Source organism: Calypte anna, chromosome 4A (assembly GCF_003957555.1).
Source record: "Calypte anna isolate BGI_N300 chromosome 4A, bCalAnn1_v1.p, whole genome shotgun sequence".
NCBI lineage: Eukaryota > Metazoa > Chordata > Aves > Apodiformes > Trochilidae > Calypte > Calypte anna.
The window spans coordinates 25,792,778-25,811,818 of NC_044248.1; the positions used below are offsets into that span (position 1 = coordinate 25,792,778).

A 19,041-nucleotide genomic window follows, 5' to 3' on the forward strand; every position below is an offset into this window, starting at 1 on the left:
TAATTAGCATCTGTATTTTTCCTCATTTATGTGTGTTGATGCCCATTAGTATATTCTCAAAGATCAAGGAGTGCTAAGGTAGGCCACACTGGTGCTATATTCTGTGCAAAACTTAAAATTAAATGACATCCCACACCCAAAAGACCTTATAGTAAAAGAGAACACAGAACACAAGGAAAAAGATTTTTGAAAAGACATGAAAACATGAGAAGAATATGGGAAGCAAAGGTCTTGATAATCATATGATTTAAACATTACACATTTTGACAGACTTCACACTGATGCTGGGTTTCACGAAGGATTCAGGTGAGGATGACTAAGTAGCTTTGAAAATGTTTATAGATAACTCTTCTTAAGCTTAAGAGAGAGCATGAGGGTCTTTCTCAAAGACTTAAGAGGTAGATGATGAAGACATTCACCATGAATAAATCTTTTCATCTTTTCCAGTGTCACTCAGTGAGAGAACATATGTATCGTAAGAAGCCACAAAAGGGATAGAAAGTGAGAAAAAAAAGAATTATAAAAAACTAAGAGTACAGAAACAAAAAAACAGAAGATCAAAAAACAAGGTAATTTTAAAACGCATTTTAATTAAAAGCCTGATGGATTCAAAATCCGAAGTATCAAAAAATAAAACAATCTTTAAAAAAATCACACTTAAGTAAATTTCCATACCAAAATCTGATAAAGATGATTCTTTTTATTAATAAAATGATTCTCAGGTTTGATTTTCATGTGTTTGTGTATGTTAATATTAGGATGTGTAAGTAAAATCAAGATTTAAATACCTAATTTGATTTCAAAGCACACTTACAGAAAATTTGAGACAGCAAAAAGGAGCTAGGCATGCATTTTTTAACAGATGGTGCTAGATAAGGTCACACAGATATAATTGAGGTCACAATTTGGCCACCGTAGGAACAGACACTCTCAGTGAAAGAGGTGAATTTCCTCCTGTGTTTTTCATTAATTACTCAGCGCCAGTCAGTCACAGTTTTGTCTGTCATAGATCCTCTCAGTAATCCCTTCTCCATACAGACCTTTCTCTAGAATATTCTTTCAATATGCATTGGAAAAAAACCTCTGTTTGTGGAAACATTGATATTTTTTAGTTGCAGACACAAAAGTATTACCATTTATCTTAGTTACAGACTCTGAGATAAAAATATTGGGGGGACAAACATATTTTAGGTGCATTTTCACTGATGATGTAGGAAGAACTGATATAAATCCACAGCTAATTTTTATGAAAACAAAAATAATTTTCAAATTCAAAGATCAATCTTAAAATAATTATTATCAGACACAGAAAGTAACCCTGCTGCATGGATGTAGCAGAACTGACTTTCAGAGTTGTCTTGGACAAATCATATGCTGAAGAGCTCCCCAGCATTCACCATATAGCAACAGGATTTTACCTACTTTACTGTTTTTAGACACTGTATCTGAGAGCAGTATTTGCTTTTTGATTTTTCAGTTAGCATAAAAATTTATTAAATTAAATTGCACTCCATCCAGTATAGATTCATATTGCATGTATTTCTAGCAGGAAGTAATTCACATTTGAATTACAGTTCAAAAGCATTCCACAGAAATCAATAGTTTTTGAGGCATGGGCCTCAAAGCATAATGTTATCTTATTTCAAGTCATCCAAAGTATCCTCTCCACAGCTGTACAGGCTCAGACTGCAGATGCAACTACCCCAGTGAATAGTTTTATTTGAATGCCACCCATATCAAAGTGGCAATCAAATATTGGTCAATTTCATCTGGCTAAAAGACAACAGTATTAGGAAAATACCATTAATGTATCAATTTTAGGAACACGTTTGATTGTATTTTTCTTTTCACTTATTACAATATTTCCTAAAAATATTTTGCCTTGTTTTCCATCAGCTAACATTAGCTTGGATTTGGATTTTGGCCTTTTTCCTTTCCCTACCATCTATACACAGAAATATATCACAGAAGTAAAATCAACAATATCAGAAATAAATCAGCTAACAGTATTTACATGAGTCAAGGTTTCTCTAGACATGCAGTCAACATGTAGTTGCCTCTGGGAACTGGCTGAAACAAGGCCATGCTATTACTAAAGTCAAATTCAATAAGGTTTTTTATTTTATGACTTCTGTAACAAAGGATAATCTTTTGTGAAAATCAATTAATTCTGAAGTCTGTGGATCATTCTGTTGCAATAGAAAAATAGTGCTTTAAGATTTTTAAAACAGCTTGGAAAGACAATTTATGCATGTCTACAAGCTTGAGCTTGTCACGAATCAGGTCCAAGTATCTTCTTGTACTACAAATGTAAGACTAGTGACATTGCTGGTTAAGTGTATTTGAGTGTTGTCCATCATTTATTGGAAAGGAGTAATAAGAACGAGCTGAAAATTTTTAAAAATAGATTATTTGTTATTATTTTATAGCAAATTCTTCTGGTAGAAGCAGAAACCACCCTTTTTCATATTGTTCAGAAACAATAGCTGGTTGATGATCTGCAACTGCTAAAAAGTAATCAGACCTGAACATGAATTGGTGCATTACACTGACAGCAGGCGAGCCTACAGACCTGAAAGCAGTCAGACTACTATGGCAATGTGTCAAATGGTTTCAAACTATTGCTAATGGTTAATAATGAAAAGCTTGAACAGCAGGGGCAGAATTAGGAAATTACATGCTATATGTTTAATGACTTCTATTAAGGAAGGCTTTTTGCAAATTCTTCTATAAGCTATTCACTACAATAGAGCCCAAAATCCTTCGCAGAAATGTCTCTGTGGCATAAAGACACTTTTGTCAAAAACATACACGTTAACAAGAAAGTACATTAAGATGAACTTCCCGAGCACAGAGACTGCTTTTGAACATGGTGTTCCTGGTGATCCCCCCCCCGCAGGCTGGCCTGTCCCCAGTGTCTCTGCTGGCACCCACCACACAGCCCCATCCGCACCAGCGCAGCTCAGCCCTGATGCTCCAGCACTGCTCACCTCATCGAGGGATCGTGACCTTCACAAAACTAGGCTGACTTTGTCACACATTCAGGCATACAATAAATAAACACTGCATTTTACACTGCACTGGACCTTTACCTTTCACACATCGTCAAAGTCGGAAGAGATCTCTAGAAATCGTGTAACCCGACAGCCCTGGCTAAAGCACGATTGCCCACAATGTGCACGTTGCACAGGAAAACATCCAGGGCTTTTAGTGCCTCCACACTCTCCCTGGGCGGGCTGTGCCAGTACCTTCTCTCCCTCACAGTGATTTTTCTCATGTTTCAACTGTGCTGCCGTTTGTTCCTATTTGCCCCTGTCCTGTCGCTGGGTGCTACTGAAGATGATAAAGTTCCTCCTTACACTTGCCCTTTAGGTATTGACACACATGGGTACGGTGAATTCTCAAGTCTTCTCCCCAGGTTATGCAGTCCCAGCTCTCTCAACCCTTCCTCGGAGGAGAGATGCTCCCGCCTGCCGTCACCTTTGCTGGGAGTCCACTCGTTGCCACAAAGCGCTCTCAACTCGCCCTTTGGCCACCGGACACGGGTCCCCAGCACCGCCACAGACCGTCACACCTCACAGCCAATGCGCAACCATCCGCTCTCGCATCTCCCCCTTCACAATCACCCGCGGTCGGATCGTATCGCTCCGCCGGGCCCGAGCCGCCTGCGCATGCGCTGCCGCAGCAGGGGGCTGGCAGTGCAGTGGGGGCCGGGCAGAGTGGTGGTGGTGGCGGCCATGGCGGTCATGGCGGCGGCGGGGAGCAGCGGGGGCCGGCGGCAAGTGCTGGTTGCCCCTCTCTTGTTCGTTCTCCTGCAGGTGGCGGGCGCCGCCTCAGCCGCCGCCCTGCCTCTAGTCATCAACACCTGGGCGTTTAGGAAGGCCGCAGAGACAGGTGCCCCAGCGGGGGACCGGACCGGGCCGGGTGGGGCAGGGCAGGACAGGGCAATGCCGATCTGGCACCTGGCTCGGTGCTCCTCCTGCCGCGCCTCCCTGCTGAGGGGCCGGCGGGGGATTTGGGCGCTGGTGGTAGTTTAGAAACAAAATCAGCTTCTGAGGCGTGACCGTGCTCTGGTGTGGCAAGAGGAAGCGGGCTGTGAGCTGGGTCCGTTAAGCGGCTCCGGCTGCAGTGGCTCCGGGCTCCCTCCCGCTCTGCTCCCCGTGGCGTCAGAGCGAGAGCGGCTCGGCAGGGAGACTGTGACGGCCTTCGGCGCCCCACAAAGGGCCTGTACCGGGCCTCTGGGGAGCTTGGACGGCGCGCCGCGGTGCCGGGTTGCCCCTTGTCGTATGGGAAGTGGCCAAGCCCCTGAGCTTGCTTTGCATCGATGGTGCTGTGTCACCTCACCCTGGTGTTGCTCGAGAGCCTGCAAGCTAATGGTTTAACTTTAAAGGTTAGGAAAAAAGCACTTAAAAAGACAAAAGAAGGAAAGAAAAGAAAGGAAAAAAGGGGGGGTGTGTTATAAACTATGGAAAAGCTAGATTTAAAACTTTTTTTCTTTTTACAAATAATGTGGTTGACACTCTTGATTGTTTGCAATGGTGATTTGTTTTTAATGGTGCCCTTCCAAAAGTCATTCTTGCCCCCAGAGATTTATATAGTTCTGAATATTGTATTTTTAGAGATCTGTGTTGTTTTGTGATGTGCTATTGACAGTCTAAGCAGGTTTTCCTATTGCAACATAAATTATTTGTGGATACCGATTAATAGGCTATTTTAGCATAGCTGCATTGTAAATAACTTCTTATTAGGGAAATCTTGCTAATGAAATGGATTACCTATAAAGCCTTTTATAGGTCACAAGTGAAATACAGTCATGAAAACTACAAGACCCTTGCATTGCATGTTTTAAACTTGGATTAAGGCTAGTCCCAACAGTAAAGATAAAAGGAATTGGAGCTGTACTACTCACACTGAAACTTTAAAGTCAAATATATGCAGAGTTGGATTGTAGGTGTTAAGTGTTACGTTTTCCTTGGTAAACATGGTTTCATGCAACTGAATGCAGCATTTTTGAAGGTAAGGGTTCTTGAGATGGTTGAGACAGTGTAATGATTTACTTTTGCCAAAAAGAGCTGGGTTGCATGCTTCTGCTGATTCTTATGTGCTGGGTCTGGCAGATGATGGAGCACCAGAGGCAGCAGGATTGCAAATAACAACTGCTGCAGGCTCAGGCATCTTGGAAAATCTTGCCCAGAGTCCTTGTGAAATGTCCCGTGTGCAAGGCCTTCAGGCCCAGTTTATTCAAGTCGTCATATGGTGTGTCTGTGATGTCATACAAAACTGCACCATGAGCTAGATCCTAAAGAGTGGAAGACTAGGATTGTACAGGAGAATGTGGAGAACAGTTCCTTTTATATTGTTTCCACTTCCTTTTTGCTCATATGTAGTTACAGGGGTGTAGGTTTAGATCTTGTGGATCACTGGATGGTTTAGATCTTTCTGGCCTGCAGATGGACTCTTGGTAGTCTCATGGATGTTTTGAGGGCTGCTTGCTATAACTTTGGGTTTTGTACATCAAAGTTTTACTCTCCCCTCCCCACAAAAGACTTTAAATAGTGATAATGGTTGGTTCTGGGCAGAGAAGGTTATTTAATATATAGAAGTGGTGATGATTGTCAGTAAATAACACCTTCCCAGTCAGAAAAAAAAGCTTCATTTGTCAGTCAGAAACACTAATCAGATGTGCAAGAAAAATAGTATTTAGAAAGTATTTATATTCTTTTGAACATCTGTAATGCATAGGTGATATAAAATCAATGTATTACTTTTTTTGGTCCACTTATATCATGCACTTCCATCATGTCCATCTTTGAAACATTCGTTAATGCAGTAGTGGACACTTTTTTCACTGATGCCATTTAATTCTTTGTGTTGATTACAGCTTGGAGGGTACTACAGTTGGGAGGTTCTGAGCTGGATGCTGTTGAGAAAGGCTGTGGTCAGTGTGAGATTGACCAATGTGATGGGAGTGTGGGATATGGAGGAAGCCCAGATGAAAGTGGAGAAACAACACTGGATGCAATGATTATGGACGGGTAAGAAAACTACATTAAGAAAAGAATGATCGCTGTAATTTTTAGCAGACTTTTATGGAAGGGTTATTAAAGAGATCTTGTTGGTTTAGGGCTGACCATGGGACAAGTTATAAATGTTAACTTGTGGAGCTAGGAAAAATACTTGCCTAATTGATGGAAGAGTAGCTAGGAATATTTGTTACTGTATCTTTACACATACTGCAGTAATCCACCTCTAGATTGCAGTTGGGAAGCAGATGTTTTTTGGCACTGTAAATTTTTGCTTTTTGTTAATTCCATAAATGTTTCACTTCTCAACCAAGTTTATTTACCATTTAAGGCTGTCCTAATTAGAAGGTAATTGCAAATATATGGCTTGTTATGGGTTTATGTAACAAAGTAGTTACTTTACTGATAATACTGATGTGGAAGTAATTGTTCATGCTTGAGCAACATTCCCATGCCTGTGGAAGAAACAATGTATATAAATACACAAATTTTTTGCCTAATAGTGGGATGCCATCTGTCTCTGGCACAGAACAATTAAAGATACGTTAAAGGAACAAGCATTCTAATTTAGATGAGAACAGATTTTGTGTAATAAAAATGTACAGTTATGCTTTTATTTTTGATAAGCTTTATATGTTTCCCATTTCCAGCAACACCATGGAAGTTGGGGCAGTTGCAGATCTCAGACGTGTAAAAAACGCAATTGGTGTAGCGCGAAAGGTCATTGAGTACACCAAGCATACGTTATTAGTTGGAGAGTCAGGTAACTACTTCTTTAACTGTTTCCAAGTCATACCCTCTTTGTGAAATATAGAGAATGTAGGATTTCTTGATTTCTAGATGACTTTACATAAATATCATAAAATATATAAAAATGGGAATAAATTAATGTTTTTCATTTTGTTTTTGCTTTTCAAGCCTCTCTGTTTGCTGTGAGAATGGGGTTCCCATATGAAGATTTAACTACCCCAAAATCTCTTTCATTGTATTCAAATTGGCTTAATCAAAGCTGTCAGCCCAACTACTGGAAGGTATGGTGCAGTAGTGGTGAAAGGGGGGTTTAGGAAGTCAATAATGCAGCTTTGCCTCTTCCTTTTAGCTTATACTGAAATTGTGCTTTGCATGTGAAGAAGAAAGAAAAGTTTTCCTTATTAAGCAGAACAAACTTGGAATTACCAAGCATTTGGTAGACTCAAGGAGAATGTGTCTAGCTCATACCTCTTAGGTCCTCCTAATTTTGACTTTGTTGCAGTAGCTACTGTTTTGGTGTGAGAAATTTTTTTTTACCTGTAACTTCTCAAACTAAACAAAGCAGTGCATGAATTATTTGATGCATGTATAAATTTCTGAAAAAAAAATTACATTAGCAATTAGGATCCTTATGTAGTTTGACTTTTGCAGATCTGTGAACTTATGAAATTAGTGCAATTTTCCATTACACTTGCCTACTGTGAGGTTGGTTAATTGCCTTGCTTTTTTTGGTTTTGTTTTAGGATTGTTGTTTCAGGTTTTTGTATGTGTGTACACTGTATTCATTGTTCCTTGGGTATGAAATGCTGCAATGCTGTACCATTTTAATTCAATACATATTCTGTTTTTCAGTTGGGAAAATATCTTGACTGTTATACTGACTTGACAAAAAATGCTTGACATTAGTAAAAAACAAGCTTAATCCATCTAGTTGGTTTTTTGAGCTTGAAAATTTTTTTCATTTCACTGAAGAATGAGAACTTTTTTTTTAATAGTCAGTTTGAACAACAACTTTCTAGCAGAAAAAACTTTTCCATATAATAACCTACCATATAATAGCAGAAGTCAGTCTTTAGCAGAAGTCAGTCTTTGTTTTTTAAGCAAAACAGCCTAAGGGATTTCAGTACAGCTGTGTGATTTAAGTAGTAGGAATCTCATACCTGTGTAGTAAATTGTAGGTATTAATTGTAGTATTTTTAATTGTATCTATAACAAAGCATACTATATTATTCATGTAAATCACAAAATAATTACAGAATGTGGTACCAGACTCTTCAAAATCCTGTGGACCATACAAACGGCCTGAGAAAGTAATTTGTAAAGAAGAACAGACCATCTCACAAAGAAGTGCTCATAATCATGATACTATTGGTAATCATTTTTGGTAACTCTGAAGATGATTTATTTTTTCTCATTCCCCTACAAATTAAATCATACAGAGTTTAATGAAAAGTATTCCATACAGGTGTTATTTCTTGTTTAGAGTGTTTTCAAGATTCTGTTACTTATGTGTTAGGCTGGAGTCCCTAGAAGTAGGATTTGATTTTGGTTTTGTGGGGTTTCTTTTTTTCCAGTTCATAAGCCGCACAACCACTTGCTTCAGTTTTCACCCTTAGGTATTTGTTCATTGCTGTACTGCTTTTACACTTATTACCGTGGCATAATTTCCTGGGCAGCTAAGGTTCTTAGAAAACTGATCAAGATTAAAAAAATTATTTTTATCTTGATTATGTTTAACTTAGGTCAAGTTTTTGTAGCAGTCAGACCAATATAAAAGGCTTTGCAGTGGTGGAAGAAATGAGTAAATATTCTTGTTGCCAACCAAGTCATGGTTTTTGAACAGTTCTTAAACTTAAAAAGTAATGCTTGCTTTCTTTTTTCTTCTGTTTTGGCTTTTGACTAAATCAATAAATATCTGCAGAAACTACTATGCTTAAAACAGATTAGATGTAGTAGTCCCAAGAACTTCTGAGAGTTTACTGATTGAGGACTGTAAATTGCTAAGCCTATAAGCTGATTAATGAGCAGATCAGACAAAGGACTGAAGCAGTTAAGATTAATGTCTTTCAAAGCTTTATACTTTCTACTCTTGAAACTTGCACTTTTTGCTTTAGTCTGGATTTTTCTCTGTTCAGCAATTCAGAAGTTTTTGCCTGACAGCATTTGCAATACCAAGAATTAACAAGTTGTTTCAAGTGTGAATCTTTCTGCTTGCATCCAGTCCATCCTAACCAATTAATGCTCTACAGAATTCAGGCAACCTATAAAGTCTTACGTTGCTAGGTATCTTTCCTTACTGTCTTAGACAGACTTCAGTGTGCTAGAAAACTCAGAAACGGTGGAGTGTCAGGATGAGAGCAAAATCTGCTAAATAAAATTTGGGAATTGATACATTATTAAGTAGTCTGTAGCTGTTTTGTAGTAAATTATGGCACTAATATTTGTATTTCACATTCTCCTATCATGTTGTTTTCTGTATGAAACGTCTCCTTGACTAGCACATTTTGAAAAGAGTCTTAATAGATAAAGCATTTTAGGAAATGAGTAGGAACTGGTGCCCTTCCAGTGTCTTTGCAGAGGTTAATGGTGGTCAGTGCCTCTATGCTTTTAGTTTCTTCTGGTCAGGAAACTTTTCTATGAGAAGGAGGTGCTGCTTAGTGAACTCAAAGAACCAGAGTTCAGCTCTTTGAATTCTGCTACTTAGCTCTCATTTTGTGTTGTAGTTTCATGCCAAAAGCAACTTCTGGCCTTGTAAAGAGGTGAACCTATGAACCTTATCCTGAATCCTGTTCCAAGTGGCAGTCAAAGCTTCTCTAATATGAGGCAGTGGCTTCCTTATCAGCACAAAATTATCAAGTTTTTAACTCTAAAAAGTTGTTCTCTACTGGTCAACATAGGTGCATATCAGGAGACAGTGGCTGCTTGTGCATCAGTAATGAACAGCTCTGAAGAGTGTGGCACTCACTGGTTTGCATTCCTTTTGAGTTCATGTAATACATCCAAAAAGTTTCCAAATGTGTTTTTAAAACAACATTTTTAAGAGTATGACTTTTCTGTATTCCAGGATTAGTAATTTCAATAGTCTGGCTATTGTTGTTCTGTTTGATAACCATATTTATCATACTGTCATAACATAGTGTCAGTTTAATAAATTTAGGAGTGCTTTTGAACATGTTTAATCCCTGTTGAATATTTTAGGTATGGTTGTCATTGGTGTGGGTGGTACCGTTGCTTCTGGAACATCTACTAATGGTGCTGTTCACAAAATTTCAGGGTTAGTATCTCTGTTTTTTCCCCACCTCATGTCTTGTATTAAGCTTATGCAAAGGTTGCATGTTTTAGACTCTGATGATGGCAAAATGGCCTTGCTCATTTCTAGTCACTGCCATAAATTCTGATACTGAGAAACCGATGCAGTTGGAAGATGATGAGTGTTTAAAGGAATGCTTGTTTTTCAACTCAGGTGATTCACTATACAGAAACACTAACAACTGACACAGTTGTGAGGTAAGGCACCAGAGACAAATAAGCATTTTGGAGATGCATTTGGAGAGGTGCACTGTCTCCAAGGCAACATCCATAGAGTCAGAGTCCAAGGCCAGCATTTTGCCTTTGACGTTTTTTGTACTCAGTTAGGAATCTTGTCTGCCAGCCAAGTCAGACAACTTCTGGATTTTGCAGCAAGTTATTGAACCTGCTAATGTCCCCAGCTGCTTACTGTTGCCCACTGGTTAAACCTTACTGCCCTAACTATAGTAAGTATAATAATAAAAAGTGGTGCATTGGAGGTGGATTAAGGCTCAGGTCAGTCGGGTTATCACAGATCACTTTTATCAATAATTTTAATACAAGACTTCTGACTGCAGTGGAGTGATTTCTTTACTTGTTCTGTTTTCCTGTGGGTTTAATGCTAAAATAGCTGGAGGCAATAAGGCTGACAAAGTTAAGAGTGTGGCAGTATCAGGCCAAGAGCTACTACATTAAGCCAGTCCCACTGGAATTAGTAAACTAACCTTTTCTACAGTTTCTAATTCTATTTTATATTTTTTTTCTCCTTGCATTGTTCACTACAGCCGTGTAGGGGATTCTCCAATAGCTGGAGCAGGATCCTATGCAGATAGTACAGCCGGAGGGGCCGCAGCCACTGGGGATGGTGACATCATGATGCGCTTTTTACCCAGGTTTGTCCTTAGGCTTTGCTGGATTTCTCAGGCAAAATGCAAACTCAGCAAATGCAATAGTTAAAAAGGCAGACTGACTAATTGGCTGCTGAAGTAGGAATAAAGGAAGGAATGGAAGGGGAAAGAATTGTCATCCTTATCTATTTTACAAGGATCAACTTAAATATCTTGATGACAGTTCCTGTAAGTACTGCCAACGTGTGAGTAAACAGGCAGCAAGTAATGAGTATATTCCCAACCTGCGTGCTTTTTAACAGAACTGATTAACTGTGTTCTTCAAAGTGTTTTGTTGTGTGAGAAATAAGTGTTAGGAATTGTAGAAATAATGGGGAGCAAGTCTAAGATTGCTCAGGAGGGTGAGCAGGTGTCACTGTAACAATCCTATATAATTGCATCTAATTTGAAACTGGAAGTGGTGGTTTAATCTTGTTGCCATGGTTACATAATATGGATAAAATATGGCTGTTTTCATCACTGAGTCTTGACAGTCATTCTTGTGGGTCAGTCTCTGCAGGACTGAGTTATGGAAGTCCATGTTGAACATAATGGTCACTGATGCATGGAGGAATGTATAGCAGTGGCCTTCATATTACTCCGATGCTTTTTCTGAAATTCTGGCAGCTCTGAATGCCTACGAGCTGTTGCATATTTACAGATGTCCTGAGTCAGTTTCAAGCTGTTCCAAGCCAGTCTTGAAATAAAAGGCAATTGAGTTTCATGAATTGTCCTGAGGCATCAGATAGCAAAAGTAGTAATGAATTGAGCTCCACTATGAGATTAATCAATAGAAGTTTATATTACAGTTTAGCAGCCTGAAGGATTTGGCTGTAATGCTTAAAACATTTTGTGTTGGTATCTGTGAATTTTAGACAACAATTTAATTAATCACATGTTCCAAATACATACAGATCTTTCCTAATTCCATATTATTTCATATTCTCTCACTCCCACGTGAAAACAAGAAATAGAACTGACCTGCCAGAAATGAAGAAAAGGTCAAAAAAAGGGTAAATTGCTAATATTTTCTGACTACCATCTTTGAGACAGAAACATCTTCCTGAGTTTTTGATTAGTGAAGAGAACCCCTGTGCAATACTTCCTTATATTCAGATAGTTATCTTTACATAACTTAAACCTAATTGTTCAATTCAATTGTTTGACCTATAAGTCAAAGATAATTGGGAGTCTCAAAATGAAAGGAAAGTTTGTTTTTGTTGTACTTTGTTAAGATCTGTAGTTTACTGCTGTCTGTAGATGACAGTGTACCAAGATTTGGTCTTGGTATATGCACCTTTCATCAAAACAAAAACTAGTCTTGTTTGCTTGTAGACTGTATTATGGGTTATCTATTAATCTTCAGGGTCTAAAAGAAAACAGAAGTACATTTTTGCCTCTGCAGACATTTTGAAAATGCAATTGATTCATCTCAAGCAATGTTCATATAGCAATTTGTCTAAGGATACTGTAGATACCAAGGAAGTTATTTTTGATCAGTTTTTCATGTAAAGCATTTTTTTTTTCAGTTGGCTTGCGAAAAAATTGACCAAAATATTGTACCTTTATATAAATAAAGTTACGACTTGTGTCAATTTTTATATTTTCATAAACTTAAATATTTTCTTAAAGTTTTTCTATAGCTTATTGAAATCAATATATTAGCAGTAATGTAATATTGGAGGTCCATTTTCTTCAAAAAATGATCTTGACATTGGCCTTTTTGAAAACTAGCTATAACTTTTAATGCCAAACTTAATCATATAGTGAAAAATAAAACCCTTTAACTCTTTCTTTGCAGTTCTGTAACTGATCTGTTGCTTAACCTCTTCTTCTGCAAATGATCAGAGCATTATCCCAGGCTTGGTCCTGCTCAAGATTGATGAATGGCATAGGTGACATCTTGCAGTCTGTTTTAGTCCCATTCCTACTCACTTTTTGTGTAGAATTTAAGTAATAATTGCCCGTATGAAGTTTGGCATAAGATTATTTACCATGCATTTCCATTAATCAAAGAATTATCAAGGTCTTTCAGTGGTATCTTAGAATACATAACTTTAGTATTGCTAACTATCTGGAGGTGGGGTTATGTTTTTCAGTTATCAAGCTGTGGAGTACATGCGGATGGGAACAGACCCAACAGCAGCCTGTCAGAAAGTTATTTCCAGAATTCAGAAATATGTTCCGAAGTTCTTTGGTGCTGTTATATGTGCCAATACAACTGGAAGTTATGGTATGTATTTAGCTTACCATACAAAACTTTTGATCATAAGTAGGACACCAAAGCACAAAACCAAAGGTGGATTTTGAAGCAGAAGTCTTTCATTTTTCTTTCAACACTGCAGCAATATTGACCATTCATAATATCTGATGCTGGTTAGCAGGGCAGCTGTGCTGTAGTGTGGACGTGAGATACTTTAATTTTTCCACTGCATTTTGGTATCTTAGACTTTCACAAAATTTATGCAAGTCTTAGTAAAAATCAAAAATACTTACAACCTGCATGTGTTTTCCTGGACTGTGTGTGATTATTTTGAAGGTTTTAAAAGAATGCTTATGCCTCCCCTAGATATGGCATAAGGCACAGAGAATGTGGATCTTAAACATAGCTTCAAAGCAATTCAAGATCAGTCATTGTGCCAGGCATCTCATTAGTAAACTCTTAGATCAGTAGGAAATACAATTTGCTAATCAACATGGCTTATTTAGTTAGACTGCTTATTGCTGTTCTTTGATCTTTTACTTCCCGTAGTTCTGTGTTTAAGAGATTAGTGTTGGAGGAACTCATTAAGTTAATCAGGATTGAAAGACAGAGAGATATATTTTCCTAACTTATATTACTGTTTTGCATTGTATTATAAGGCATTAATTGTACTACAGCACTGTATTTTTACTTAAAAATTAAATACTTTCAAAATGTCTAGGGTTAAACTGATTGTAAAAAATAACTACACCATTGTAGCAGAATTAGTTTCTGGGTCTTTAGATGATAAAGTACAGTGACAGATGTTAATCCTACATGTAGCAAATTACACTTGATTTTTTTTTATTTTCTTTCCTAGGTGCTGCGTGTAATAAAATTCCAGGATTCACTCAGTTTTACTTCATGGTTTCTAGCCCATTGCTAAGTAAGCCAACTAAGCAAGTAGTAGAATGCATTTAACTTTTTTGTTTCCTTTTAACATCTAAACTAAGAGGAAGAAAGTAGTGAGGTTATCCAGGTGTTATTTTTTTTTAATGGTTTTTTATTTTCATTGTTGCATAATCCTGTGAACCAGTACAAAGGTGTTTATTATGGCTTTGTGTAGTGCAACTAAGATTCATCTGTAGTTTTCTAATGTAATTACCTTGGTAACTTATTTCAGCATGACTGGTTGTATAATCAAGAGTGAGGTTTAAAAAACTGACTCAGTGTAGTCTGAAGGAAGTTAACATAGCTGTGAAATTATAGTTTGTGGAGACATTTTCACAGCATAGGCAATTCAGCTCTCTTTAACAACCTTACATCTAAGTGAAATGGCCAAAATTGATGTGCCTCACTACTTAGGTCTCTTCAATCATTAATTTAATAGACATTATGTTATATTCCAACTCAGTTTTTGAAATTTTGCAAACCTGACAATCAAACTGTTCTAAATACCATAAAAAGTTATTTGTTGTATATTTACTTCCAAATACTGCAAAGCTTCATCTGCATTTTTGGGAAACTGAAGCTTTGTTCACTGGAAAAAAAACTTTGAAAGAGAGCTCACAGAGTGGACAGATGACCATACAGAGACAAAGTGTGAAATGGCTCTTACATGGTCTCTCTATTGTGGTCTCTGTTTTCGTAAGAACCAAGTAGCCAAAAGTGATGAGCAGGAAGCATTTGATGGGACCTTTGCTTTGCCATTTAAAGCGTATTTGGCAGAAATCTGGAATAAAGGGCAGGGAGCAGGAGTGGTTCTGCCTCTCCATGTGAGTCTTATTTTGAGAATACTTACTTGTAATTGTATTTACTCCAGTTTTTCTTTTCTCTTGAAACTGACAAACAAGGAAAGGCTTTTGATGAGTAACGGAGGAGATTTCAAACCTTTAATTAAGAGATGAGGGGCATCTTTATAACTTGTTTCATAACAGCTGAGAATACATTTGAATAGAGAGGATATCCAAACATACCTGGTAGTTACAGGCCTCCAGGGAGTATTGTGTTGACCCTAACTAGAAGTCAAGAAAGGTGGAAATCTTCCTGCCAGGTTTTTTTTGTTGTTGTTGGGGTTTTTTTTTAAGTGGAAGTTAATTTACACATCTCAATCAATTAATATAAAAATATTAATGATTTCCTTGTCACTAATATGGTGGGCACTTGCCCTTTCCTGTAGCACATCTACCCCTGCAAAGGAACAGTTGTATGTGATAAGTGTCACCTACAGCTGAAAAAGGTGGGTTTGTCACTTTCTGTGTCTAGAGATACTAGGATTGTTTTTATTAGAAATTTAGCATCTTGAAGATTTGTTCTGTAGGTACTGGAAAATCTGTTTAATCATGTTCTTAATTTAGTGGTTTACTCATCATTTGATCGAATCTTTGCTAAACTTGACCTCAGAAAAGTTAAAGGGGTGGGGGTTAAGTGAAATGAGTGTGTTTCATCATCAACACTTTAACTATTCTTTGTCTGCTTGAATAAAATCATTGAGTAATAAAAGCCCACATTAAAGTTGTTCAGATGCTTGTGTACGTGCTTTAGAATTATTATTTCCTTATGTTGTGAGTTGGTATCTTTGAAAGTTGGCAAAAAATGTTCAAACTAGAACAGGCATTTTAATGACCTGCTGGAATTCATCAATTATGTGATTCAGTTCTGTCACTGAATCTTTAGAGGATCTTGTAGTACAGAGTTCACTGTGGGTCAAAATAAGCTCTAGTCAAAGGAGCTCTTACTGCATATATCTGCAGTGCTTACATTTTCTGCCTGTCCTACATACCACTCTTCTGTTGTATCTGAAGCTAACTCAGGCAATCAAGTGCAAATAGATGATTAAAATCCCAATTATTCTTACTTTGGAGATTAGCATTGTAGATTGTGAATGTAGAAAGTTCCGTACTGGCAGCTGAGTGGTAATGTCTCAAACTGCTGCAGCTGAATCCACCAGGATTGATTTTGGAGGGGTCACAGACATTCATGGCTTGTTTTCTAGTGCCCTTATGCCACTTTGTGCTACTTGGTGTCTGCCTTTCAAGGCTGTGAGTGCCCATGCTGAAGGATCATCAGAACTCAGTAACAGTGGACCTGAGGTCATGAAGTTACAATTCTAGCCTACTGCATACGTAGGACTACTGCATAGTCAGCTCATCTGTATGAACTTGTCTCCATGAGACAAGTGTACCAAAAGATGTGCTTAAATAGTGTAGGTTGCTTTGTCACACTGAATTAGCTATAAATGACAGGTTTAGTTTGTATAAACTATTTTAATATATTGTTAATTTGACAGTGCATTAAAGTCTTTACTGTGGAACTTTCACTACAAAAATGCAGGAAAAAAATCTACAAAGAACAGGCATATTTGCAAGTTAGTGGTACAGTTGAAGGCATCCTGTCTGTAAAGTGGTGTGGGCTTTCTTCAGTACAACTTTGTTTTAAATTCGGTAGCTTCTACCTAACCTACTCTTCTGTGTTTCTGAAACTTCTTACCAAATTATTGCTTCATTGATTCTGAAACTTCTTACCAAATTATTGCTTCATTGATTGAAGACCGAAAAAGAATCTTAGCTCAGTGGTCTGACTAATAAAGCCAACTATGCCATGTCTTTTGCATGCTTCTGAATTGTTCTTTAATAAAGCAATCTCTATGGACCCTGTCAATGTCTTGTATTCACTTATTGAAGAAAACTTCCCTGTAATTTCACTGTTTGTTGGTTACCACTGAAATACATCCTATCATCTATGACTGCCAGAATGGGGAATAATTCAGATTTTCAGAAAATTCAAGGCATTCAAAGTTGGTCTTTCAGATAGAATCTACAAGTAATACTATAAACTGGAGTGAACCTATTGTATCTTCACAGAGTAACAACAACACTGATGCTGATAACGTTTTAAGTTAGAATTTATTCTATTAGTGTTTGTTAGGTTTATTTATTGCATGACTATTAGTAACAAATAGTAATCTCAGGGTTTTATGACTTGCTTTATTATTCTTCCATAAGCTGCTGTATCAGGCAGTAAGCATTTTTAGATGCTTGGTTGTTTAACAATATTTGCTGTTGTTTTATTCTCTTCTTTACCCTCTCTCCCTGACAGTAGGAATCAGCATAGATAAATGTACCTGCTAGTACAGTGCTCTCATGATACAATTAGCTGATATGTTAACAGTGAAATGTGGTGGTCTGTGAAATAAAAGCAATAGCAACTTCCAAGTGTGCCATTTGTTCAGGGAATGCCTGTTACTGGTGATTTTTTTTTTCCTAATATGAGAAGGAAAAAAATTTCAAAGTTTTTGATTTAACTTTTCCAGGTAGTTTTACAGTTTTACAGTCAGTAATGTGTTGTAAAAGTCAGAATATGCTCCTTTTCCTACCTCTCACCTCTGAAATCAGAAGAATACTGGTGGTTTTTTTCCCTGTTTTCCTACCACTAATGGAACTTCATAGTTTTTGTTTTATAAATGCTTTCCCCATATTAATTTACTTTCTCATCGATGTCAGCGGACTTGTGTAATTACAACAACCTTTGGTCAGTCTTGGCTGTTCATAGTCTGCTAGTCAGTGTCCTACTTAACCATTACATTTTCTTTGTAAAGCTTTGAGTTTTCCAGACTTAGCATTTGGGAAGAACTTCAATTGAGGCAGTCTGATCATATAATAACCATTTTGTGTAACTGCCAGAATAAGCTGCACCAGAAGAGAAAAGTAGATGTACTGCTCATTTGTTTAGGTGAGAGGTTATAGTTGCCATGTATGTTAATCACATGACAAAGCACATGAGGTGTGTATTTGTAATTATATTTTATAACTGTAAGAGCTACAGTCATCAATTTTTATTGTAGGGAATAAGTGAGAATTGGTTTGTTTTCTTCTGCAATCTGAATAAATATTTTTGTGAATCTTGACTGAACTAAACCTTACTTGGGGAGTCTTCCAGAAAAAAATAATAGTGTTCCCTCTTACCAGTTCAAAAGAAAGCAAGTATACAAGAGAATCCCAGAAATGCTTGTTAATTTGCCAGAGAACAGAGTTAGAGGTAGACCCTGAAAAGCTATAGAATAAATTACCATTATTATACTGTATTTATCATCATGGCTAGAATTAGGTGTGAATGGGAATAAGGGATATTTGCAGGTTATTCCCACTGACCTTACTGTCTTGTTTTCAATTTAAAAGCTTTTTACTATTTGCAACATAGGAAACAATATTTCCAGTGGATGTGAACCTTATTCTCTAATTTAGCTGCCTTCAATAAATCAAGATGAAAATTCTAAATACACTTGATTTTGAATACAGTGCAAATAAGTTGGGTGTATCTTCCATTTTCAGAGTTCATGCAGTCGAGCTCCTTAAGCACATAACACCCAGTATGAATGGTTCTTGACTCATGAGCAGGCTACCTGGTGGTGGCTGAGCCTGCAGTACTGACAGAGAAGGAGTTGAAGCTGAGAGCTGCAGTTCTGTTTGCTGCCCAGTGACATTATTGTTCCTAGGAAACAACCCTAACCTCAGTTACAAGTTTTTTGTCAGTAATTTTTTTCAATCAAGCAGCCTAAGCAATCTGCAAATGTAGATCGAACATAATCACCTAAGCTATCATTAAAAGATTCATCCCAATCAGCAGAGCCTGCTAGGTGATTGTCACCTGAAACCTTGCAATTAAGAAAATGAGTGGTATTTTTGACAAAATAGCTGAGTGGGGTTTGATTAATAGTGCTGTCTCAGGAATGGCCTTTTCCAGTATTTATTGCCATCAAAGGTGTCAGTCGTGCATATTGTGTAATTCTGAAGAGACTTTACAACAAAGACAGCTAAATTGATACGTGTAAGACAGGCTTTAACTGGCTCCTGGAGATTTAAGTTACAAAGGTCAAGTGCTTGCATTTTTCATGTGCTTCGTGGATTGATAT

At 37.6% G+C, this 19,041-nt stretch overlaps 1 protein-coding gene across 1 annotated transcript; it reads left to right on the forward strand.

Moving 5' to 3' along the window:
- Window positions 1-3,703: 3,703 nt before the first annotated feature.
- On the forward strand, window positions 3,704-16,781 carry AGA (aspartylglucosaminidase). The gene is made up of 9 exons (XM_030450194.1): window positions 3,704-3,894; window positions 5,882-6,035; window positions 6,674-6,786; window positions 6,942-7,054; window positions 8,030-8,144; window positions 9,972-10,047; window positions 10,847-10,954; window positions 13,048-13,181; window positions 14,011-16,781. The coding sequence occupies exons 1-9, from the start codon at window positions 3,738-3,740 to the stop codon at window positions 14,109-14,111; spliced, it is 1,071 nt and encodes a 356-aa protein (XP_030306054.1). The 5' UTR covers window positions 3,704-3,737; the 3' UTR covers window positions 14,112-16,781.
- Window positions 16,782-19,041: the final 2,260 nt, after the last annotated feature.